This window comes from Mustela nigripes, chromosome 7, assembly GCF_022355385.1.
Source record: "Mustela nigripes isolate SB6536 chromosome 7, MUSNIG.SB6536, whole genome shotgun sequence".
Lineage (NCBI taxonomy): Eukaryota > Metazoa > Chordata > Mammalia > Carnivora > Mustelidae > Mustela > Mustela nigripes.
Genome location: NC_081563.1, coordinates 133059958 through 133086710, shown reverse-complemented (window position 1 = coordinate 133086710; position 26753 = coordinate 133059958). Strand labels below are relative to the sequence as shown.

Here is a 26753-nt window from a genome sequence, read left to right as displayed (position 1 = left end):
TACATCTTGGGCTTAAAAAGTGGTTCTTTTGCAGCTTAGCCCACAAGATGGAAACCTGGAGCCCTAAAGAAATTGTTCATATGAAGAGTCAGTTTTGCTAGGGGATTCAGAGAGGTATGATTTCTTGAAGGTTTTAAAAATAAATTTCTTTTATTGAGTGGCTTTAAGATAATAAAATGCATTTTAAGGCTTTAATTGCTTTCCTAAATAGTGAAACTTGTATTAAGGAAAAGCTCTGAACTTAAACCAGTGCTTTAATTTGAGTTAGCCCATTCGTAAGACAGACTTATTTTTCTTTCTGTTAACCACTAAAGTATTCACTGTAAACATTAGTGAAGAAAAGACAAAATAAAGGTTTAGGCAAATTTGAGATAAATTTGTGGAGGTTTTTAGGGTGAGAAGGGACATATGGTGATATCAGATGGAATTTTTTTAAAGAGGATGTGTTGAGTACTTGGGATATTTTTTCTTAGGAACCAATTTTTTAAGTATTTGTATAGAATCAAGCAATATGGTCAGTATAAGCTTTACATATAAGGGCTGAGGAACCTACTTAAGAAGAGAAGTATAATCGTCATTGAGTCTCCCAAGCTCAGTCATGCATAGGCCAACATTTGGATTTGTGCCATACTGAGTTCCACCACCTACCTTCATACTTTTCTTTAAGATTGTCTTTATTTATTTGACAGGGAGGGAGAGAAGAGAGAGAGAGAGAGAGAGAGAGAGAGAACACAGGCAGGGAGAGCAGCAGGCAGAGGGAGAGGAAGAAGCAGACTCCCTGTTGAGCAGGGAGCCCGACGTGGGACTCGATCCCAGGACCCTGAGATCATGACCTGAGCCAAAGGCAGAAGTTTAACCAACTGAACCACCCAGGAGCCCTTACCTTCCTAATTTTTGCTACTCTGTGGTATGCTTGCACTATGAGTTAGCGATCCATTAAACAACTTTACTTTTTAAATTAAATAAGCTTATTTAAAGAGGAAGCTACACATTTTTATCTTAAATGGAAAACCAATATCCCTTGAAGGTAAATGTAAAATTTAATGCAATATAAAGTTAATGAATACAATAAAACATAGGACTGTTACCCAAAGCCTCTGCAACTAAGTACAGTGCTCTCTCTATTAAAAGGTCTTCAGGGAGTGCCTGGCTGTCTCAGTTGGTAGAGCATGCAACTCTTGATCTCAGGGTTGTAAGTTCGAGCCCCATGTTGGGGTATAGAGATGTGTAAAATAAAATCTTTTAAAAATAAAAACAAAAATAAAATAAATACAATTTTAAAAGCAAAAGGACTTCAAGGCATTTGTTCTTTGAGACAAGTTGATTAAGAAGTAACATTTTTCTTATCTTGTGATTCAATGTTATTGACTGCCCTAATAATTACTTTCTCTCAAGATATACAATTCCCAGGTTTGAGGGCCACTATTAGAGTTGGTAGGCAAAAAATACTGTGATCAGTCTTTGAATCAAAGGTATGGGCCAATTCTATATTTTCTAACACAGTGTTTCAGGAGTGACTCTTAAATGAATCCAATATTACTAAAGTTAACAGCAAGAGGAAAGCTAAATGCTTTCTGTTTTTCATTACCAACACCGTGACTCTTCTGCTGAGATGAGTGAATTTATTTTTACCAGCTTATTGTTCTTATAGACAATGAACAACAAATATCACCTCAATCTTTCAATAATAAAAAAAAATAAAAATCAACATTATCACCATTCATTAAGTTCCTATGAGTCAGGTGCAGGATTAAGAGTTTGATAGACTTATCTTTTGTGAGAAGTATATTACTATCCTCATTTTTTTACATGACAAAGCAAAATTTCAGAAGGAATAAGCAATTTTCTCAAGGCCATAGAATCAGTAAGTGGCCAAGTTAAGGTCCAAGCAAAAGTGTCAGTTTCAAATGTACGCTATTTCCACCATGGAAAGAAATAATTCATCAATTCAGTTATGAAAGTCAGAAAGGAAGGAAGAAAAGAAGAAAAGGAGAAAGGGAGGGAGGGAGCGTGTCCCAGCAATCTCTGTGGTAGCATATCAAAAGGCAAAGGAACTACAATATCTAAAACAATTTTGAAAAAGAGAAAGTAAAGTGGGAAGAATTAGTCTACCCTATTTCAAGATTACTGTATAGCTATACATATAGACATATACAGACATACTGCTACATATATATGGGCATACAAAGCAATGGAACAGAATAAATGACTTAAGAATAAAAACACATAAATATGCTCAATGGAGAAAAAGACTTTTCCACAAAGCATGCTGCAACAATTGGCCATCCATAGGCAAAAAATGAATCGACACTTAAATGTGCACCTTACACAAAAATTAACTCAAAATGGATCATGGGTTTAAATGTAAAAGGTAATACTCCAGAAAAAAAAAAATTTTTTTTCTAGAAAAAAATCACTGGAGATCTTGAGCTGGGCAAAGTGTTAGTACCAAAAGCATGACCCACAAAAGCAAGAAAGGAATAAACTGGATTTCATCACAATTAAAAACCTTTGTTCTGTGAAAGACTTTGTTGAGAAGGTAGGAAAGACAAGCTACCTACTGAGTGGAAGCATTTAAGAACCACATGTCTGAAAGGATTGATACCTAGAATATATAAAGAACATTCAAACTCAACAGTCAAAAAACAAACAACCCAATTAGAAAATGGGCAAAAGACATGAACAGACATTTTATAAAAATGTATATCCTGTTGGCAAATAAGACATGAAAAGCAGCTCAACGTCGCTACCCATTACAAAAATGTAAATCAAAACCACAATGAGCTATCACCACACATATATCAGAATGTCTAGAATAAAAAATATTTTTTTATTTCATGACAACATGAAATGGTGGCAGGAACACAGAGAAACCAGATTCTATGTTGCTGGTGTGAACATAAAACAGTACAAATACTATGAAAAGCATTTGGACAGTTACTTTAAAAAATTAGACATGCAAATATCAATACCACCCAAAGTGGCACTCCTGGGCATTTATCTAGAAGGTATGTAAACCTATATTCCTACAAAGATCTGTATATAACCATTTATATCAGCTTTTTCTGTAACAGCCCCCCAAATGGAAACCACCCTAAATGTCCTTCAGTAGATGAATGGCTAAGCAAACTATGGTCCATCCATTCCTTGGGACATGAAGGAATGAACCACGATACCCAAAACAATCACAACAATTCCAGAGAATCCTGCTGAGTAAAAAAAAAAAAAAAGGAAAAAAGAAAACCCAAATCTCAAAAGGTTACACGCCATATGGTTCCATTTGTATAATATTCTCAAAATGAGAAAATTATAAAAATGGAAAACAGATTAGTGGTTGTCAGGGCTTTAGGGCTGTGGGAGGAGGAACAGTAGGGAAAGCTATAAAAAAGCAAGAAGGACCTTTTGGTGAGGGAATGCTCCTTCTCTTGATTGTACCAATGTCAGTATCTTGGTTGTAATACTATAGTATATACTTGAAGAATATTGCCATTGGGAGGAACTGGGTATGAGAGATCTTTCTGCATTATTTCTTACAATTGCATGTGACTCTACTATCATCTAAAAATAAAAATTAAAAAGAAATTAAAAAATGGGACAGTGGTTCTTAATCTTTTGAAGTTGTAGGGGGTGGAAAGTGAGAGGCCTGGGGGCAGGGTGGTCTGGACATCACCAGGAATCTAATAAAAGCTATAAAGCGTCACTGCAGAATGTTCACCTGCATTCTATCCCCAGAACCTACTTAAAGGACACCACACAAGAGCATAATACACACAAACTAACATTTATGTTCTCCGGGAACCAGGGCGTGAAGAAAGACACAGAGCACTAGTAAAATAAAGACAGCCCCCCTACTGCTTGGCAAAGATCAGCCTCCAGATACTTACTCAAAATTTAGCCATCTGCATCCTAGAAAGAAGCTATTTTAAAACTTCAACATTCACACATATCTGTGGCATTTCTAAACTCACAATTTCATTTTGAGTTTCAAAGGAACAGAGGTTGCAGGAAGGAGGCATCATAATCTCTTCCCAGCTTAGACTCTCCAAAGGCTTAATTTCCACCCAACTGGAATCAAATTCCTGGAGTTAAGAGGAAAATCAAATTTGACCTTCCTCATTTCACAAAAATGGAACAGGGCGGTTTCTGCAGAGATCTTTGCACTTCAATATTTTATCTGTTACTCAGACTAATTCACCCTTAAGTACAGTGAATATATTAATCTCATGTTAACAATACAAGCCCAATAACAGACCATCAGTCCCTTGAGGGCAGTGACCGGACCTGTCTTATTTAAGGTGATTTACCCTGATCTTGTACTAGTATGCACTCCATAAATATCTGATGAACGATAAAACAAATGAAAGCAAATACAGCCCAAATGAAAACTAAATTCTTAAAATACCCAAGATCATGATTTCTCATAAAAATTACAAAGCTTCTTAAGAAATAAATATTTCTAGTCAATAAATTTGGCTAAAAAAATATAGCAGATGTGGGGCAAAATACGACAGATGTGGGGACAATCATGCCATCAGTAATCTGGCTTATGTCTACACATGAAGTCACTAAATCGGCCATTCTTTGCTTAAGTCAGTTTGGGTGAGGACGATGAAAGGCTGGACTTTATGCACCATTAATCATAACATCCACACAGACCATCACGTAAAGATGATGAAAATACCAGCAGCAAAGCACTTCTGACACAGGACCTGGAGAAGTCGATTCACATGGGGTCAAGACACTGAGTGGTCTGGACATAGGCCAGTGTATTCAGTCTAGGTGATCATCAATTTCACCACTACAAAGTTATCCCCAAAGCCTCTTTTTCTCGAGGATGAAAAACAGTGCTCCATGTAGCTTCCTGAATGGCTGAATTTCGCTGTTATGAATATAACATTGTCATTAAAACGGTGGGTCATCTGTGGATCACCTACAGATCCCAAACCCTAAAGGGAATATTGCAGCTGCTTTGTCATACTGGTTTGGGTCAAACAGGGAAGCAAAGGAGTGAGAAAATATTTCTGCCTAAACTCTGGCCATTAACTAACCCGTTTTTCAAATCCATTCTCTGGCACCCAAGAGAAAGGCCCCCAAATTAGCAGAAACCGCCCCCTAGTCTGATGAGCTCACTCAAACTGAAGTTTCAAGGAGATGAGTTTCTTTGTCTCTGATGATTTTTTTCCATGTATCCAAGGATCATGAAAAATCTTACAAAGGCAAATACTCCTTCTATACCTAGCATCACTGTCAAGCAATATCTGTGCTTATCCATTAGTTACTGCACATGAATTAAGTCTGTTTTCCCAACTAAACAGCAAGTTCTTTAAGGATGAGAGTTATGACAGAAGAAGCAGTAAATAAACATAATAACCACCTACGCTTCATCATCCCTAACAGCCGTGGTAGTAAGAAAGGGCAGTAATAAACATGAGTTAGGTTTCCATTGTGTCAAGCACTGTGTGGAGCCCTTTATGAGGACCAGCTATAAGGTGGGTACTATGAGCCTCCCTAATTTTACAGAAGACTGACGCTTACAAATGTTAAGGAACTCACCAAAAATCCATATAACCCATTGCTGACCTGGGATTTTAACAGCCTCAGGTCAGAGTGTGTGCTCTTAAACCAGTTCACGGTGATTCATTAATTCATTAATTCATTCAAGAAATCTTCATCAAGAAGACTGTTGATGTAGTGCTGAACAGGATTTCAGCACTGGCATTCAGCTACAATTAAAAGATAGAGAAGTCACAGCCCCACAGGAGTCTCATGTGCTCTTTGAGGGATATAGGCAATCAACATATAAAATAAAGTCCAGTATGTGAGGGGGTGATAAGTCTAGAGAGAAGAAATGGAAGGGATATGGGGGAAGAGGAACAGAAAAAGATATGGGGGAGGAGGAGGCAAGAAATAAAATTAAGTATCTGGAAGACCTCAGGGAGCAGGTGGCATTTGAGGCAAGACTGAAGGCGATGAGGGAGCCAGCTGGGAAGAGATATGTGGGGAAACAGCATTCCAGCCAGAGGGAACAGCAAGAGAAAAGGTTCTGAGTCAGCAAAGGGTCTCTGAGCCCATCTAGGTCTTTTCCCCTGAATTGCATGGAAAGGCATTGGTGGTTTGAACAGCCACAGGGACAAATGTGATTTTTATAACATTATAACATTACAGGAAGGAGATGATGGGGACTTGGACCAGGATGGTAGTGGCAGAAAGTATGAAAGACAGATTGTAGATGCATTTTCAAAAATACAGCCCACAGGATCTAGTGCTGGATTGGTTGTGGGAAGACTGGTAAGAGAAAACAGAAGTGCAATAGAGGTTTGCTTGCTATTCGTTTGCTTGCCTGGTTAATTTTAACCAGGGCAACTAACATGTAGGGACCTCTAGTGGCGGAGATGCAGAGTCCAGGAGAAGGTGGTTTGGAGGAAACAACCAAGTGTTTGGATGCATTAAGTATGAAACTCTTAAATGTCCAGGTGGGAAAGGCAGGCTAGAGAGAAGAGGCCCTTGGTGAACAGACGCATCAACATGTGATTTAAAGGCGAGTAATCGAGAGACTGCATGTAGATGAGGTGAACAGGTCTGAGTTTAAACTCAGAAGCATGCAATTATTGATTGGAAATTCTCTCTGTTGCAAAGTAAGAAACCAAGTGAGGCCAGTTATAGGACACCATGTAAACTCAGTCAGGTTAATGACGTGCAAATCGCCTGATTCACCACACCTCCAAGAATGCATTCTTAGTGCCTTCTGTGGATTCACCAGATAATTGTAGACAATTGCTCCCCTCCCCCTTCCCAGAGCCCCCTAACTTGTGGCACAGACATCGTGAGCAAACCCTGCACTCAGGACACAGCTCGAGACCTCCATGAACCAACGGAGATTAGGCTGGAGAATGCAGATGTAAAGACACTGAGACTTTTGAGTTAAAGGAGTTGAATTTCATTAAGCCTTTTGATGTTTACAGAAAAAAAAGTCTGTATGTAAAATGATTGCTTAATCAACTTAAACTATATAGGATCCCAACTAAACATGACCATTTATCTTTCATTCATGTGAATGGAGACAGTCTTAAAATGTCTCGTGTCCCACTGTAAAATCACTGAAATGTACAGAACTTGTAAAAACTTCACTCAATGAAAACATCCAGATCTGAAAAACCATTTATACCAATGGACACTTCTGGACATAAAGAGATTAATAATCCCCGTATCTTTCCACCAATCCTAACTCATCTTTGATTTCATCAAACAAATAACACAATGAGAATCAATGGTACGCTTTCATTACATTCTCACAGATATGATCTTAGTCAGTACTTCCAACATCATGAAATAGTGTTCATTGTACAGATTAGGAGACTGAGGCCGAGAGAGGTCAAGGTCACGGAGCTCATAGAAGCAGAAATGGCTCTGTCCTCCTTTTCCAAGTCTGAGGGAACATTCCTTGGCACAACAGCTGCTTACCATGAAAGGCTGATTTCTTGTTTAATTATAAACCCTCCCAAACATGGTTCTAATCCACAGATATTTGTCTGGATTCCATTAATAAAATGACTATGTCATAGTAGTTCCTGAAAAGGCTTATGAACAGCAAAGTCACACATCACCCTGTAGTCCAACGAGCATGTATGAGTGCCCGCTTTGAACTAGAAGTGATGCCCCAGCGCTGGCTAAGATTTACACAAGACACATGCTGTTCCAGGCTCTACGCACCCTTCATTAACACCACTGACATTCCTCACTTTGGACAAAGGGTCCATACCGTTCCCTGAAGCCTTCTTCCTCATTACTTGGGACCTCTATGAAAACTTCAGTTTGTAGTGTTTTCTGACAACTGTGTAATCAGCCTCTTTCATTTTATAAATCAATTACATCATAAGAAGACTTTTAAAAAATAAACTGGTATTAATAAATTATTAATAAGTACAATCAGATTTTGTTGATTACATCTTTGACCTTTCTCTCCATGATCAGTTAGCATCATTCCGTAGATACTCAAACTACGGTTACTACTTGAGTAGTAACACAGACAAGAAGAAGAAATCCTGAGAAAGGAGACTGCTTGCTGGCATCCAGTATACACTATGTACAATATAAAATGAGTACAAACTAAATTGTATTTCCTTTCCTTCTGCTTCAAATATCTGTCTGTAAACATTGGCACAATATTTATAGGACCATATTATGTCAGCTGTAATAATATAGAAAAATAATCTCAATTACCATAAACTAGGAAGCTAGGATAACTAGTCTTTCAAATAAATCACCACGTGTCACAATTTGGCATACACCCTGATCCTTATGAATAATTCACATTTTGTGCATTAATAATGCATGTCTTCCTCCTATCGGAATGCTCCCTAACACAGAATGGATGTCTCCTATCAATTTCCTCAACTGACCTGGTGGAGTAAATCTAAAATTAGAATGGTGTTTTTAGTGCTCCCTTTAAAACCGTAAAAACTCAGCTGGCCCTTAAGGTTATCATAAACATAAAACTCCTATTATTTCTTGCCCTTTGCATGAGTCACTAAGTTAAGTAAGTACCCTAACAGTAGTAGCTCCTGCTGATGAGAATATGTGCATGGCAGAAAAGATCAAAGAAACCTGCACAGGGCTGATAGGGACTGGTAAATTCTGTTACATTTCTTCCTAATTATATATGTATATATTCACAAGAGCATGGGACATAATTGCTGAAACATGGTAACCAGCAGGGGAAAAAAGCAAGCAAGCTTGCAAAGGGTCAAAACAAATCAGGCAAGAGTTTCTAATAATTACAGATGTTTCCTCTCATCCTCCCTCGCTGGTTAGCACTTTGAAATTTCTTTTCAATTTTCAGTAAAATTATCTAACGCATAGGAAAGTACCAAAACCAAGGCACAGAAAGGTGCTAATGACATGTATTTGCGGGGAAAGAGATTCCGTTTATCACTGTAATATACTCCCAGTGTGGCCACTGAACATCATTGGGGATATGATTTCAGACGTTACTAAAGTAAACTTTCTGCCCCCGCAATGCCAGCATCCAAACACACCCAACCAACCAACAAACAAACAAAACCAGCAACAATATTTGACACAAGAACAAAGGGAAATGAGATAGGTTGGAATCTGGGGAGAAAAAATCATTCCAGTATCGTCTCCGTCTCTGGAGAATTCTTCCCTCATCACTCAATCTCAAAGAGAAGCAAAATGAGTTCTCTCTGAAGTCCTATCAAGGCGGAGCAAAGGGAATGGAGCACAAGAGGAGTTTGAAGAGAGAAGCCATCCCTGTGCCAACCTCGGTCCCCAACAAGTACCCCCAGACCCATTCATTCTTTCTCGTGGTCCACATTTAGAGAGAGCCCGCTCTGCACCAGGTGTTAGGTTCCACCCCGAAGAATCTTCCAGTGGGCTTCCTGTGTGTATTCCGGCCACAGAAATCCACCAGCCCGGATAAGGACCAGAGAAAACTCCGATTCGGGCAGCCACCCCGAGCTGGCCTGGCCCGAGGACCAGCCCACACCGCCGCGGCCCACACCTGGGACAGCGGCGGGTCATGGTCCAGGACCGGACGCCGGAAGAGCCCTTCGGCTGAGCAGCAAATCCTCCCTGGGGTCAGAGGGTCCCCGACCTTGCTCACGGCGAGAGCGCCTGCCCTCCTTCTCAGCCTCGCATGCATCCCCTGGAAAAGTTAAGTTGGCGGCGAGTGGGAAGAGGAAGAGGGGCACCGGGGGCATCCGGCAGGCTCAGCCCCCGCAGCCGGCTTTCGGGGCTCCGACTCCCTTGGCTACCGAGAAATATTTATTTCCAGGCGCTGGGCTCCAGCGGCTCCCGAAGCCGAACACGCGGCCACCATCAGAAAGCCAAGTCATCCGAGAGATAAAGATAGACCCGTGACACACCGAGCCCCGGCCTGGCAGGGGCAGCCGCAGGCGACGTGGCTGTCGGCCGAGAAGCCGCCGCGCCCTCCGCCCGCCCGCGGCCGCGGACTCTGCCGCCGGCCTCCGGGGATGCGGGCGGAGGATGGAGACAATCGAACGCACCCGGAGAAGCGCAGGGCAGGGGAAAGGCTCGATACTTACCCCCAGGCGTCTGCTCCGGATCCGCACGTACCCTTGCTTCACTATGTCATTAAAATTGGAAGCCATCCTGGACGGCCGGGACCCCCCTCGCCCAGGCGCCCGCAGCCGAAGCGGCTCTGGGGCGGGTTCAGGGCCGGGTCCGGAGCGGACGTGGGGGGAGAAAGTTGACGCGGCGAAGCGGCTCCGGCGGCGGCTCGGCGCGGCTCTAGAAGGCGCGCATCACTTTGTCTGTCCCCCAAACCCCGAAAGTGGGCGGCCGGCTCGCAGCCACTTCGCGGGAGCGCGGGGCGCGCGGCGCGGCGGGGAGAGGCTGGGGCGCCGCCGTCAGCTGACTCATCCGCCGGCCTGCCGGGAGGAGGAGCGGCGGCTGCTCGGGGCTCCAGCCCTGCCTCTTCCAGGGGCCCGGGAGGAGGGGGGAGGGGAGGAGGAGGGGGGAGGGGAGGAGGAGGAGAAGGAGGTAGAGGGACGCGACGGAGGACCGCGGAGGGGTGGGGTGGGCCCCCGCCCCCCAGGAGGAGGAGCCGCGCGGGTCCCAGCGCCCGGCCGCGGCCACCCGCGGGCAGACACCCCTTGGGCGCGCCGCACCCCTCCCCTCCTCTCCCGCCCACCTGGCCCGACCCGCTTCCCCTTCCGATCCGCCCCCTCCTCCCGGACCCCGAGCGCGCCCGGCCCGCCCCCGCACCTCGCGGACAGCCTGCCGGGAGCACGCGCCCTGTCCTTTCGCTCCGGTGTTTGATTTTTGGAGGAGAGGAGATTCCACTGGATCACAGCCACCGCCCACCCCGCCTCTCGGCCCCACCGCTTTCCCGAGAAGGGCTGATTTTCTGTTGAGCGGGTGGCGGTGTTGCCATGGTTTGCCCTGACCTTGGCATCGGCGGGGAGGGATACTGCCCTACCTTAAGCTACAGAGCGAGCTTCCGCCGGTTTCCTTGGCATCCTGGTGATATCATTTGCTACATTTTCCTTGTTTGAGCCTGTCTTTCCCGCCCGAATGTAAGTTTCCCAGGGGCTAACCCTTGGCCTCATTGATATGTGTACCCCCAAAGCCTCGTCCGGAGCAGGTGCTTGATAAAGTCTGGTGCCCGGGAAGGCTCTAAACCGCACGCACGGGTTAACTCACTTAAACTCCCCTGCACCCATGAGGTTCGTCCTCCCTTATGTAAATACCAGGCCCATATGTATGCCCCAGTAGCCTAGCAATGGAGCTCACCCTGAAAACCATTAAGCGGTGCTGCCTATAGAGTAAGATGAAGAGGGGAGACAGATTTTGGACTCACTGCCCCAACTGCACGACCCTCCTGAAGCATGCTTGGGTTGATACCCACTGACATGTAAGGGGCACCAGGCTGCTAGACGGGGTCCTAATCCTGTTAAAGGAATAATGAAATAAGTACTATCACGTACATGTCATAATGAGACCCCTACTGTCGCACACATGGAAACTGAAGCTCCAGCAAATTGAGACTTGCCCCAGGTACCGCAGGACAGGGACAGAAGGAGGATGTGTGTGACACCAGCTTGGTCCTATAGCCCTTCTGAAAAGCAGAGGTCATGAGGGAGGTGGCTTGCTTCCTTCAAGGAAGATCTTTCTAATTTGCCCTAACTGCAAAGGCACAAAGACACCATCAGAAATAGTTCTTGTTCACAGAAGGGACCAAGCTGAGGTTGGATGACCCTACTCAGAGCTAGGGAGAAGAAAGTTCCTTTACTGAGTGCTGACCACTTTGACCAGATGAGATTTGAAGACCTTTCAAGCTAAGCTTATGTAAATCTTTCCTTTCCGGCCAAGAACACTAGCTTTTAGTCACTTTGGTTTGGTAGGTGTCAGATAAGGAAGAGAATCACCCAAGAATGTGTCATAGGAGGCCTGAGAGTAAGTTGGGACAGTCAAAAGGCAAACATTCCGGGAGGAGAACTCTTTTTATTATCTAATAAATCATTTGCTCTGCCATGGTGCTGTCTGTCATTTGCTGTAAATGAAGTTTTAAGTTTCAATCTCTCACCAAAGAAGGACGAAATGATAAAATCATTCGGTGAGTTCTTTTTGAAGGCTTAGAGCTTAAAAAAAATACTGTCCATGGTTGCCACGCCATAGACGTGTTCATGGAAGGTATTTGTCCAACACATCTCTGTACACCAAATCAACCGTATCACAGAAACCAAGAATGAAGGAATGGAGGCATAAGGGCCTAGAGGTGAATGGCTCAAGAAAAAAGAAGTAATTACTGACAAAACCAGAAACTGAGAAATACATCTCATGATGATTAATGTTGAATATAATCCATATCCATAAATAATTAAGCCAGACATGAAGAAACTAGAATCAAACTAGAAAATATCAAACTGGTTGGGAAAAGACAGGTGATTTTTTTTTTTTAACTGCAGGAAGGAACCCAATATATGGTTTTATTGGTTTGTTTTTCATTAAATCAAACCCTTAAATGTCACACGATGGACAGTCACTTGTACTTGTCCAAATCGTGTAATACACAACCATGGCAGAAGAGGAAAAGAGGAATTCAGAGATATACAATGTAAGTTGTGCTGATAGACTTGCACAGTGCACAACTCACACCACTATATGCTGGCAAATGGACATACAGTCACACACAATTCAGTTTCACTGGGGAGAAGGGTGACACACACGCACAAATCATTATTTGGGGCACCTGGGTGGCTCAGTTGGTGAACCCTCCTACTCTTGATTTCGGCTCACGTTGTAACCTCGGAGTCCTGAGATCAAGCCACGCATAGGGCTTCGAGCTCAGTGCAGAGTGTGCTCTTCTCCTCCCTTTGCCCCTCCCCCTGCTCTCTCTTTCTCAAAAACAAATAAATAAATAAATAAATTAGTCATTTTAAAGCTCATTATTTCAATCCCTGTTTTTAACTCATTTCCAACCCTTCAAGCTTATTTGTTTGTTTGCTCAGCATTGAGACTCCCTTCTGCCAACAGTGGTACTCATACTCATTTTGAATATACTTAATCCCCTGCTCTCCGTCTAAGCCGGGGGACTAAGAGTTGATTGCATTAAAATGAAGTAGGTGTGAGATCAGAATGAATTACATGCAGTAGCACTTTGCTCCTCTTCGGACATCTTGTCGATAAGGAACAAAACCTTGTCACATTGCAGAGCCAGGAATTAACCCACAGTTCCCCCCACTGCACCATTTTCAAAGTGGGAACCCACTCAAGCCTGAAATATGAATGACTCATGCCATCCCCTCTGTATCCCATTCAGCCAATTATTATCATTATTGTTATTATTGTAAGACTCTCCAGGACAGAAAATTACGTGCAGAAATCCAGAGGCTTCTGCACTTTTCCAGAATAGATGATGGGCTCCCATGCTTGGCCCAAGGAGGTGTTACTTTCACCAAGTGCCACAAAGTACCAAGGCAGAGGCTGAAATGGCACTCGTCCGATGTCTTTACCAAAAATAGCTTGAGCTTTGGCTCCGTCGCCTGCTGCGAGGCCAGAAACAGACAGCCTTTCCTCTGGCAAGGAGAGACCGTGCTAATGAAAATGATTTGGCTATCACCAAGGAGAGAGCTTGTTTGCTGGGCGGCCAGCTCCCTCTCCACCAGTCCTTACCCAGCCAAGGAAGGATGACTTGGAAGATGACACAGTAATCAGCTGAGAGAAAACCTGGAAGCAGGTCTGCTTCTGTCTTTCATTGATTCATTGCTTCTGTCCTGCCTTCAAAAAATACTGACCGAGCACCTGCTCTGGGTGGGGTCTGTCCACAATAAGATTACACACACACACACACACACACACACACACACACACACACACACAAGCTTGTCCCCATGCAGCCTGTAGTTCCAGTTGGAGAGAGAAAAAAACAAGCAGATAAACAGTTTAGATAACTATCGGTGACAGTTTAAGGAACAGAAGTGGTATGTTATTGTGGGGGAAGATAATAAACAGCCCTACTTTCAGTAAGAAGGAGTCAGGGAAGGCTTCTCTGAGGAGGTGACATTTAAGCTAAGATGCGAAAGATGGGAAGAATCTATGGACAACGTTGGGGAAGTGCCTTCCAGCTAGAATGAAGAGCCCTTGAGAAAGCCAAAAATGCAGGAAAGTTCTATATAAAAGATTTATTTATTTACTTATTTGAGAGAGAGAGAGAGCGCACAGGGGGAGGGGCAGAGGCAGAGGAGAGAATCTCAAGCAGACTCCGTGCTGAACATGGAGCCTGACACAGGACTCGATCTCAGGAATGATCATGACCTGAGCCAAAACCAAGAGTCAGATGCTTGACTGACTGAGCCACCCAGGCGCCCCAGGAAAGTTGCATTTTTTTAAAATATTATTCTCTCTAATTAATAAAAAATAGATTGGAAGTGGACTGGACACTGGACTGGAAGTGCTAAGACCAAATACAAAAATCTACTTCTAAAGACCTGTACCAAAAATCTTTAAGAAAAGAGAAATGAACCTTCCACTGAAAATATAAATTTATATCAGTTGATACAACTGTTTTAAAGCATAGTGATATCTATCAGAGATTTTAAAAAACTTTCATAATTGCTTATCCAGTTCTGGAAATGCATCCAAAGGCACAAAGATTTAGTTACAAGAATATCCACAGCAGCATTATTTATGATAATATGGAAAACTATCTTCATATTATCTACACGTATGTTAATATGTCTGCATCTAAACATATATTTTACATGGAAGCAGGTACACACATGTAAGCAAATTTCTGAAGGAACTGGAATCTACCTGGTATGATCTTTTCCCATTAAACTTTGCTTATTGAAAATTTGTTTCTCTAAACCTGAATGAAGTTTCCAGAAGGTCTCTGGCTTTTTTGGCAACTAGGAGGTCATAAAGAGTCATCTCAGTCTAATAGCCGTATAACACTGAATATCATTCGATTTAAGTTTTATCCCTTAACCCAGTTCAGGACTGGGAGGGTAGGGCTAGGAGATGGCTCCTTCACTGGTTTTCTGCTCTGCCCCCTCTTCTGTGTAATAACTATAGGCTTCCATGGAGCTCAGGGTAGGGGGGTGGTGTGGAAGGAAAGAAAAGTTTTGCTTGCTCCAAGTTTTGCCTTGGAGGTGATGCCCTCTGGGCAAAGACATAAAATGTTTGCTCTTTCTGTCAAGAAGCTTTTCTGAGTTCCTTAGAGATGCACCTGCTAAGAACTCTTATCTCCAATGCCCTTCTTGGACGGGCTGTGAACACCCCAGAGTCTCAAGCTCCAGGTCCATGTTGGGTTTTTGCCCTTGCAGTTGGTTCTCCTGGTGGATTTATTCTACGATGAGCCCTACCTGGTCAAAGGAAAAACTCTACTCAGTATCGCCCATGCCCTTGAATGGTCAGTTCACTCCCAGGGCGGCCACTGCTCGTAGCTCTGCCTCAAGACAAGTCAACCAGCTGACCCCAGGCCTCCACGTTTAGAATATTAAGGATTGGGTCTACCACCAGTCCTTGTGTCCTCTATGCTTCTAGAGACTTATGTCTAGTGATCAAGAGTGATCCACTTGAAAATCACTCCCCTGCTATAGAGTAAGGGGAGAGATCTTCCCTCCTTGTCTCATGGGAAGAAGAAAACCAACTCTCTGCCAAAGAACCTTCCTTCTTTAAATTCTTGAATCGCAGTGGCTTATTTAGCTGGGGGTGCATGGTCAACGAATGCAGACAAAATGGTTTGCTGCTGTTCTTTTTGCAATTTCTGCACAGAGGGTGTAATACTTGGCTTCAGAAACTTTTCTAATGTTCCCCCTCCCCCCCCCCCACTGGGCTTTTGAGGCTTCTGCTGAAACCCAGTCAACAGGAAGAGTCAACATTTACCATTCTCTTACAAAGCCATACCACAGCCATTAGAATGCACATAAAGGATATTCCCTCTCATTCATTCATCCAGCAACTATCATCTGAGCCAGGCTCCCTAGGCGCTGAGGAGCCAGTGAAGCAGACAGGAAAGGACCAGACTGAGCTTGAGGGGGTGGCGAGCCATCAGGAGCACAGACATTTAAAAAAATACTCAAATATGTACCAAATTACGCACAGAGGCAAGTTACATGATGCTGTTTGAGGAAGGACAAAGAGACAGGACCTGACCCCTTTGGGAGATGGGGGGTGGAGAAATTAGAAGCTGGGATAGGAAGGAGAAGGTGCTCTGCTCTGAGGGATGGCAGACAGGATGGTGGGGAGAAGGACAACAGGGGTCATGTGTCCCAGACAGAAGACCATCTGGAACATCTAGCCCAGAAGGTCGGAGTGACTGGATTTGGAGAATGAAAAGTGGGTATTGGGGAATGAGTCCTGGAAGATAACAGGGTTTCTCAGTATATTGTAGATGATCTACGAAGGAGGGCCTGGTTTCTAAAAAATGGGTTAAAAAAAAAAAACAAACAAAAAAACTAAGGTCGAATATATCTGCACTAAAATAGTAGTGGTAGTTATTTGTTGTGGGAGCATTGGAGATGTCAACTTTCTCTTGTGTGCCTTTTATTTTTTTTTTTAAATAAATAAATCGTAAATACAACTTCTAAAAGTAGGATGACTATTCCCGCACGGGTGGACCTCATGTCTTGAGTTTTATAACCAAGGACACAAAAGCAAAACTAACCTTCTAGTGAACTTGATTTAGAATACCAAAAAAAAAAGGAGTCTTGTGATCGTTAGGCTCTCCCAGATATTCGAGTTTCTTTTCTGAGGAGAAGAGCCCTCCCCACTGTAGGTCAGTGCAGAGCTAATCCAGGAAGATCTAGGCCAACGCATGAAAGAAAACCAAGAGAAGGAAGTAGATGACAAAGACACTTGGCATTCACAGAGCCCCTTTTCAAAATGAAGCATGTATCCAGGGTTGTGGCAAGAAGATCAGAAGGTCAATAGTCCAGAGGTCTTCGCGGGGCTGTTTCCCTAGTTCCCCGAGAGACTCACAACATGATCTGGAGAACAGAGATAAAGGGACCGGCCTCGTTGATGCGGTCCGTTGAAGTCCCCGGATAAAACGTGTGCAGAGGGCAACGTCTTATGTTCAAAATGCTTTGCCAGTGTTAATTAATCCTCACAGCACTCATGAGCCCTGTCATATTATCCGCATTTCGCAGCCGAGGGACCCGAAGCAGAAAGCCTGAATGACGTGACCAAAGACACAGAAGCAGCCTGCGTCAGAATGGGGCTCGGCTGGTGACAGCGGTGGCGTCCAAACAGGCAACATTTTCACCTCACTCATAAAATACAATTCAGTGAATTTTGTCTGGGATGGTTTTATTTTGAAAACATACTTCCTGGGTCGATGAATTGTAAGGCAAGGAAAAAAAAAAAAAAAAAGACAGCAACATGGACCAAAAAATATGACAGACAGCTCCACTGGTAAGTTTAAGGACGCCTTTCTTCAGCTGGTGACTGTATTAGCTGCACGCATCAATTCTACTTCTATCTCAATGGCCAGAGCTGAGTCACAGGCCCTTGGCTTTACAAGAAGATGGACAAGCGGGAAAATGGAGGTTGTACTCTGGGAAGCCATGAGCCAGGCTCAGTGCCGGAGTGTCCAGCAAGGGCAGAGGGATGCTGGCTTGAAGACTGGATCAGAGAAAAAAGCCGGAGTGCACAGAGTGACCCACAAGGAAATGGCTGGGGGTCCCCAGTCATCCCAACATCCTAGCATCTTAACGTGGCTAAACACAGATGCACAGTCTCCCTGACATCTTCCCCCACTAGTATTTCCTATTTTGTCGGTTAGCATGTTTTTAGCTGAAAATAGCCAAAAGTTCAGCCACCGGAATCTCAGACCAAAGGCATTTACTGCTGTAGTTGACAAAAAATCTCAGAGGCCCTTCGTTTCAAAGTGGACCACCACCTTGTATGTCCTAGTAAGGAAGAAAAGTTGCTGCCGGCCTAGCCGTTCAGATCAACAACCAACCACAATGGGTTCGTAATGGCTTGTTACAGACGTGTAATCGACAGACAGCAGACCACAGTATGTGAAATGTAAAATTTCCTGACATACATGTTCTGACATACGTGTACACTGGCAAAGTCATGCCCATAATCGAGGCAATAAATGTATCTTCCATCCCCCAAAGTATTTTCATGTCCCTTCTGTCTCATATCACCATGCTGTGGTATGAGACAGAAGACATGCTCTGGGGGTAATCATTCTGCCATATATAAATGTATCCAATCAACACTTGTACACCTTAAACTTACTCAACATAATGTGTCAATTATATCTCAATATAGATCGGGAGGAAAAAATCACATTTTTCTACACCTATTGTCCTACAATTTACCTTTCCCCTCCTCATTTCACGGAGACCTGCACAGTTGATCCATGCAGATCTAAGTCATTAACCTGCTGAATCACAAATGTGATCATTTGACCATAATACGTTTTATTTCTCCTTTCTCTACTGATGGACGTCTAAATTATTTCCATTTTATCCCATTACCAGCAATAGGCATGAAACTGTTATGCCTAAAACATGAAAGGAGATGACCACCATAATAAAATCCTTCTTAAAAAAATCTACAATCACTGACAGTCCTTGACAATATCAAAATTCTTAAACACTAGAGCTGCTTGTGGGCTCTCTTTATGAATTCAAACACTCAACAGACCTTCTAAGGAACAAGTGCAATAAAAAGTCTGTTTCGCAGAAGCTCTGCAGGGAGAACAACAAACTGAACTAATATATTTTAAATATTTCTTTGATTTCCCTTGTAAGCTTCAAACTCCTAACTCTTACATCAGTCCATTTAAATCACTGCAAACATAAAACATAAAACTGATAGCGGCAGGGACACCCAGGACATTGCTTTCGCAGGTTAGCTCAAAGAAGGACTGCACCTGGCCTTCCTCTTGAAGCGACTTCAGGAAGATCACGTTCAGCGCGCACAGAGACTACAAGCCACACCCCTCCTTGTCCAGCAAGGTCAAACATGCCCATGGGTGAGTCCTCCTGCACCTCCCTGATGTCAGCTACCTCTTGCCCTGCAGGTTCCCCTCTCATCCATAAAGACCTTTCCGTTCCCGAGATATAACATGCTCCCACCTCCACGTCTTAACCTTTCCTTGTTCCTCTCTTCACAAACTCTCCCTTCAGATTTTCACAGGACTGATTCCTTCTTGTTATTATGTGTCACCTCCTCTTAGAAGCCTCTCGTGATCTCTGAATCCCAGTTCACACGCTCCTTCTAACCAAGTCACCCGCCCTCATAAAACCATTTTATTTTTTCAAAATGCGTATGACAAATTGACATTCCCTTGTTGAACGATACGTTACCATGTCTCCCGTCTGTTCCCCACCTTCTACGAAACTGAGCAGGAGGAACCTTTCTGACTTGTCCACGATGAGCCTCAGTGCCTCGGGCAAGGCGGGCATCGATGAATGAATGAACGAACGAGGGAATGAGTGAATGAAATTGAAGCAACACAAACAGTGTCTGCAGGCTATTATTTATCATTTCATGGGATATCATTACCCGAGATACTGAGCAAATGGTAGGAACCTCAGACAATGTCTGCCGTGCCTTCACTGCATCTCTTCCTCTGGTGGGAGCCATCTGGAGGTCAACACCATATTGCCTTCAATGAAGGCAGTTAAACATCAGTGGGTAGGACCCAAGATACTCCTGTTCGTAGAGACATTGTACACTTGATAAAGAAGTCTAAGCAAACAAACAGAAACAACCAGCAACTCTGGCCGTTAGAGTCAAAAAGAGTCGGTTTGAAGTCCCACCCCAGTGTTCCCCGAGCCGGACCCTTTCATCACCCAGGAGATAACTGGTCTGCAGACATCTGGGTTGTCGTAACCATGGGGAGAGAGGAGCTACTTGCTTCCAGTAGGCAGAGGCCAGGGAGGCCGTTGAACATCTTACAATGCACAGAACAGCCCCACGCCGGAGAATCACCCAGCCCCAAGTGCCAATCCCACCGCTGTTGGGAAACCCTGCTCTAAACAAATGACTTACTCTCCCTTCTATTTCATTTCCTCATCTTCAAATTGGGGATAAATAATACCAACCATCTAGGATTACTGTGGGGATGGTTAAGCTTGTGTTGAAGGCTCTGTGTCTGGAGCGTGAGAAGTCAACAAATAAACATTATGTTCACTATGACGTCACATGTTACATTGTCTATCACTTCTCCTTATTAGTTACCGAGGCATGTGGCTCCTTCTAGGTCTGGGTTTTCCTTCTTCTCTTTGATTCTCACTCAGTCCCTAACAGAGGGCCTGGCCCTGAGCTGATGCTTACTTAATGTGGTCCTGATAAATTAAATATTGAATTGCCTAAAACATCTTAAATTTTGCTCATATTATGCTTTGTCCCTTTCTCTCAAAATCCATTTGGTCACTGTAACCAACCCCTATATGATTAAATATTTAATCAAAATTCAATATAAATATTTATCAGATATTTATTTGATATGTGCATATCAAATAAATATTTAATCAAAATCAAAATATTTAATCTCAAAATTCATTTGGTCACTCTAATCTGTCCTATATGATTAAATATTTTAGTTTTTTCTTATGAAGCATCTTGCTGGCTGGCTTCTTAAGTCAAAGATTAAATTACAAGACATGGAAATAATGATCTAGACTCTTACCTGTCTTTATTTGGCATATAAACAGAGTGGGTTGAGCGCACTGGCCTTCTTGCTATTTTTCGACAAGACACGCAGATATCTGTCTCAGAGCCTTTGCACTTCTTCTGGCTAGAATGCTCTTCTCTCTGGATATCAACATGAGATCTTAAACTTCCTTCTCTGGTGAAAGTGGGGTCGAACATTACTGTATTTTTGTTAGTGTATTCTAGCTAACGACTTTTTGTCAGTTATTAAGTGTTATAAAAACCTCCTGGCCTACATGCAGAAAAGTGAAATTGGACAATTTCCTTACACCACACACGAAAATAGACTCAAAATAGATGAAGGACCTCAATGTGAGAAAGGAATCCATCAAAATCCTTGAGGAGAACACAGGCAGCAACCACTTCGACCTCAGCCACAGCAACGTCTTCTTAGAAACATTACCAAAGGCAAGGAAAGCAAGGGAAAAAATGAACTATTGGGATTTCATCAAGATCAAAAGCTTTTGCACAGCAAAGGAAACAGTTAACAAAACCAAAAGACAACTGACAGAATGGGAGAAGATATTTGCAAACGACATATCAGATAAAAGGCTAGTGTCCAAAATCTATAAAGAACTTAGCAAACTCAACACCCAAAGAACAAATAATCCAATCAAGAAATGGGCAGAAGACATGAACCGACATTTCTGCAAAGAAGACATCCAGATGGCCAACAGACACATGAAAAAATGCTCCACATCACTTGGCATCAGGAAAATACAAATCAAAACCACAATGAGATACCACCTCACACCAGTCAGAATGGCTAAAATTAACAAGTCAGGAAATGACAAATGCTGGTGAGGATGCAGAGAAAGGGGAACCTTCCTACACTGTTGGTGGGAATGCAAGCTGGTGCAACCACTCTGGAAAATAGCAAAGAGGTTCCTCAAAAAGTTGAAAATAGAACAACCCTATGACCCAGCATTGCACTACTGGGTATTTACCCTAAAGATAAACGTAGTGATCCGAAGGGGCACGTGCACCTGAATGTTTATAGCAGCAATGTCTACAATAGCCAAACTATGGAAAGAACCTAGATGTCCATCAACAGATGAGTGGATAAAGAAGAGGTGGTATATATACACAATGGAATACTATGCAACCATCAAAAGAAATGAAATCTTGCCATTTGCGACGACGTGGATGGAACTAGAGGGTATCATGCTTAGTGAAATAAGTCAATTGGAGAAAGACAACTATCATATGATCTCCATGATATGAGAAAGTGGAGATGCAACATGGGGGGTTAGGGGGGTAGGAGAGGAATAAATGAAACAAGATGGGATCGGGAGGGAGACAAACCATAAGTGACTCTTAATCTCACAAAACAAACTGAGGGTTGCTGGGGGGGAGGGGGGAGGGAGAGAGGGGTAGGGTTATGGACATTGGGGAGGGTATGTGCTATGGTGAGTGCTGTGAAGTGTGTAAACCTGGCAATTCACAGACCTGTACCCCTGGGGATAAAAATACATTATTATATGTCCATAAAAATAAATAAATAAATAAATAAATAAATAAACCTCCTGGCCTGACATCTTTTCTTTTTCTTTATGGTGCCTTTTAATGAACGGAAGTTTTAATTTTAAAAAAAAATTTAAGTTTATTGATTATAATTTATATTTACTTTTTAATACATTTTAGTATTTTAGAAGAAAAATAACTTTCTTGAGAACAAATTATTTTGCTTGTAAAATCTTAAACATTTACTTTAATTTGAATTTCAAATGAAAATATGTTCAAATTGTATAGTTTATTTTTTATTTATTTTATTTTATTTATTTTTTTGTTAACATATAATGTATTATTTGTTTCAGGGGCATGGGTCCTTGATTCACCAGTCTCACACAAGTCATTTTAATTTTTAATGGAGTCAAACTTCTTGATCATTTCTGTCATAGTCACTTTGGTGTCTTTTTAGATAAATCTTTCAGGATTCTAATGTCACAAAATATTTTACAATATGTTTTCCAGCAGCTTGAAAGTTTTGCTTTTCACTTTTAAGTCTTTAATTCATTGTGAATGACTGTGTCATGGAAGACTGGAATTCAATTCGTTTATTTCCACGTGAAACCACTGACGATGTTCCTCTTTCCACATCAATCTGTGGGGTCTCACCTGTCATAGATCCAGTTCCCGCATGTGGTCAGCTTTTGGATCCTTGATTATATCCTTGTCCCAATGTCCACTCCCTTGTGATCATGGCTGCATATGAATGTTCTTTCCTCATCTAAGAGTGCTCCTTCTTTTGGGGGGCTTTTTGTTTAGTTGCTTTTTGTTTTTGTTTTTGTCCAGGATCCTCTCCTTTTGCTATGCCTTAAATGCTGGTGTTCTTGGGGCGCCTGGGTGGCTCAGTGGTTAAACCTCTGCGTTCAGCTCAGGTCATGATCTCAGCGTCCTGCGATCGAGCCCCTCATCCTCACATCCTCACATGGGGCTCTCTGCTCAGCGGGGAGCCTGCTTCCTCTTCTCTCTCTGCCTGCCTCTCTGCCTGCTTGTGATCTCTCTCTGTCAAATAAATAAAAATAAAATCTTAAAAAAAAAAAAAAGATTAAATGCTGGTGCTCTTTGGGAGTCCGTAGACTTCTCTCTTATTTCTCATTCTACACAAATTCTTTAGGCTCTTCTTGCCATATGCTTCCCAAATACATGTCCGAACTGCGACCTTGCTCCCAGGTTATACCCAGAGGTATAAGAACAGCGGCGTACAGGCTGAGTCAGAACAGAAGTGCACCAAGCACAAGCCTGGAGCTTGCGACGCCTCCGCTCACCAAACCCCCCGACAACCCAGTGTGGCAGTGACTGCGGTCACCATCCAGTCACCCGTGAGAGAGCGGTGGTGCACAGGTTAAGAGACAGGCTCAAGGTCTCAGTGCTGGTGAGTGGGGGAAGGCAGGCAGGGCACACCGGGGACAGAGCAGGACACACGCTCAGCCAGTCTGTCCCAGAGTTTACTGGGGAGTTCTAGCTGGATGTCCCCAGCACTGGTCGAACTCAGAGTGTCCCAGTATGAGCTGTTGTTAGTGGGAATTCTTCAGTGTCCCGGGAGGAACTGAGTGCATGCATTCACTCACTCACACACAGGACACTTAAAGGAAAAAAAAAAATTATCTACGTGTTTTCTTTTAATTTAATTCTGTTAATACTCAATGTTTTGAAACTCACAAATTTAAAAAACCTACTTGCTAAAAAAAAATGGGTGAAGGGTACAGGGGACCTCTCTGTACTATCTTTGCAACTTCCTGTGAGTCCTTTAAGTATTTCAAAATAACAGTGAAAGAAAAATCTAGTTTTTCCTTTTAACTTGAACTGAAAAGCTTAATATTGTGGGGAAGCCTGGGTGGTTCAGTCAGTTAAGAGTCTGCCTTTGGCTCAAGTCATGATCCCGGCGTCCTGGGATCAAGTCCTGCATCAGGCTCCCTGCTCAGTGGGAAGCCTGCTTCTCCCTCTCCTTCTGCTGCTCCCCCTGCTTGTGTTCTCTTTCTCTTTGTCAAATAAACAAAATCTTTTGAAAATTAATATTGTGTTTCCTAGTTTCACAGAATTTGATTTTCACTTCTGAAGAGTCTTTGGATGATGTTTTATTTATTTATTTATTTTGAGAGAGAGAGTTTTTTCCTGTGGAGTTATAAAACTTCCTATTGAATAGACCAACGTCTTTCAAATTCTTTAAATAAATTTTTAAAAACTAAATATGTGGCAAAATGTGGTTCTGCAAGCTAGTACAGCCAATCTGGAAAACAGTATGGAAGTTCCTCAAGAAGTTAAAAATAGAGCTACCCTATGACCCAGCAATTGCACTACTGAGTATTTACCCCAAAGATACAAATGTAGTGATCTGAAGCGTCACTTGCACCCCAATATTCACAGCAGCAATGTCCACAGTTGCCAAACTGTGGAAAGAGCCCAGATGTCCATCAACAGACGAATGGATAAAGATGATGTGGTTTATATGTCCAATGGACTATTACTCAGCCATCAGAAAGGATGAATACCCAACTTTTGCATCAACATGGATGGGACTGGAGGAGATTATGCGGAGTGAGATAAGTCAAATGGAGAAAGACAATTATACGGTCTCACTCCTGTATGGAATATACGTAAGAGAACAGAGGATTTGTAGGGAAGAGAGGGAAAAGAGAATAGGAAGTCATCAGAGAAGGAGAAAAAACCAAGAGAGACTTTTAACTGTAGGAAACAAACTTGGGGGTTGCTGGAGGGCAGGTGAGTGGGGAGAAGTAACGGAGGACGGGCATTAAGGAGCGCACATGATGTGATGCGCTCTGGGTATTACACAAAACTGATATAATTATTAAACACTACATCTGAAACTAAAGAAGTCAGAAGTTGGCTAGTTGAATTTAAATAAAAATAAAATAAGTAATGTGGTTTTGATTCCGCTGAACCCCTCTATACGCACCTGTCCATCTTCCTGGCTCCCGGGGGGCACGGAACAGAGGAAGGTGTGTCTGCTCAGCGTACACAAGCTGGGATCCCTGTCCTGCTGAGAGTCTGGCTAAGCCCCAAGCCGCTATCCTTACGCTCAGGTCAGTTTGGGGCTTGCCTAATCTGATGCTGGAGTTTCCTAAAGCCTGGGACACCGACTGATACGTCTCAGTAATACTTTCATTCATCATGAGCTCCACCTTAGAGGTGCTCTGTCGTGGACCACAGAAAATACGAAACGTTGGCCTGCCAGGTCACATGGGCTGCCACCTTACATTCCAGCGACATTCCAGATCCTAACTCGGTCTACTCCCAGAAATGTGGACCCCCACTCTGCTTGCACTCTTGAATGGAATCTGCATTTCTAGCTGGGTCTGAATACCGGTAGGCTTGTTAGGAATCATGAATTCTTTTTTTTTTTTTTTTTAAACTATCCATTTATTTATTTAAGAGAGAGAGAGAACTCAAGCGGGAAGAAGGGCAGAGGGAGAGAAAGAGAAGCAGACTCCCCGCTGAGCAGGGAGCCCAAGGCAGTCTTGATCTCAGCACTCTGAACTCATACCTGAGCCAAAGGCAGATGCTTAACTGACTGAGCCACCCAGGCGCCCCAGGAATCCTGAATTCTTTGTACGTGAATTCTCTCCTTGGACCACACAACTCAGTGATACTCAAAATGGTTTCACTTTACGATTTGCTTTCTCACACCTGACTACGGAGGCCGTTCTCCTGACCCCCTGGCGGTCTTTCATCTTCCCTCCAACGCTGTGACCCCTTCCCACACCCCTCCCAACTCACTCTCTCAATACCTGTGCTAACCCCAAACTCCACACACTTCCTAATTCCTCTTTCTCCTATGTTCTATCCGCAAAAGTTCCTAATTTATATATTTCCATGCCCTTTCACTTGGCACATAAAGATCCATGATTGCATTTTTTTTGTTGAGTTTTGTAACACCAACATGAAATGAGCTTCCTTCACATCAGTAAATTGTGCCTTGAAATCTAATGTCTTAGATGAATATAATACACCCTCGCAATGTTCTTGTGATGGTCTGAGACATCACTGTCCATCCTTTATTTTTCATCTATAGGTGTGATGTTAAAATATGGCCATATTCAGTTAGTATATAACGGAATGCATTTTTTCACTAGATAATGTATTTCATTTTTATTTTTTAAAAATATTTTATTTATTTATTTGACAGACAGAGATCACAAGTAGGCAGAGAGGCAGGCAGAGAGAGCGGGGGAAGCAGACTCCCTGCTGAGCACAGATCCCGATGCCGGGGCTCGATGCCGGGGCTCGATTCCAGGACCTGAGCCGAAGGCAGAGGCTTTAACCCAGGCACCCCTCATTTTCATTTTTAACATTCACTGGTAAGTTGTCTCTTCCTCCTGCCTGCTTAATTTTTGTTTTCTGATTTTCTACTCCTTTTACATTTCATTTTCCCCCATTTATATACAAGCTGTATTTTCTTTTTAATTTTTAATAATGCTGATATTAAAAAATGCTGTCGACAACAGCTCTTCTGTACATCAACCTACTTTACTCTCTACATTACCATGACTTTATTATGCCAGGAAATTCTTGCCCAGAAAAATGGAGTTGCAAATAACTTTATTGTTTGTTTGAGGAATCTGCTG

General features: G+C 42.9%; 1 protein-coding gene across 4 annotated transcripts in view; it reads right to left on the bottom strand.

Moving 5' to 3' along the window:
* Positions 1–26753, bottom strand: part of DOK5 (docking protein 5) — a 258366-nt gene that overhangs the window by 144345 nt on the left and 87268 nt on the right. The window contains exons 1-2 of one of the 4 annotated variants that reach the window (XM_059408011.1): positions 10747–10824; positions 10065–10409 (exon numbers count right to left, since the gene is read on the bottom strand). The exons of 1 other annotated variant lie outside the window; for it this stretch is intronic. In XM_059408011.1, coding sequence (XP_059263994.1) covers positions 10065–10130 — 66 coding nt within the window. In that variant the 5' untranslated portion in view covers positions 10131–10409; positions 10747–10824. Of the gene's footprint in view, positions 1–10064; positions 10686–10746; positions 10929–26753 lie in introns of those variants that run through there. 2 more of the 4 variants (XM_059408013.1, XM_059408010.1) reach the window with 2 other exon arrangements.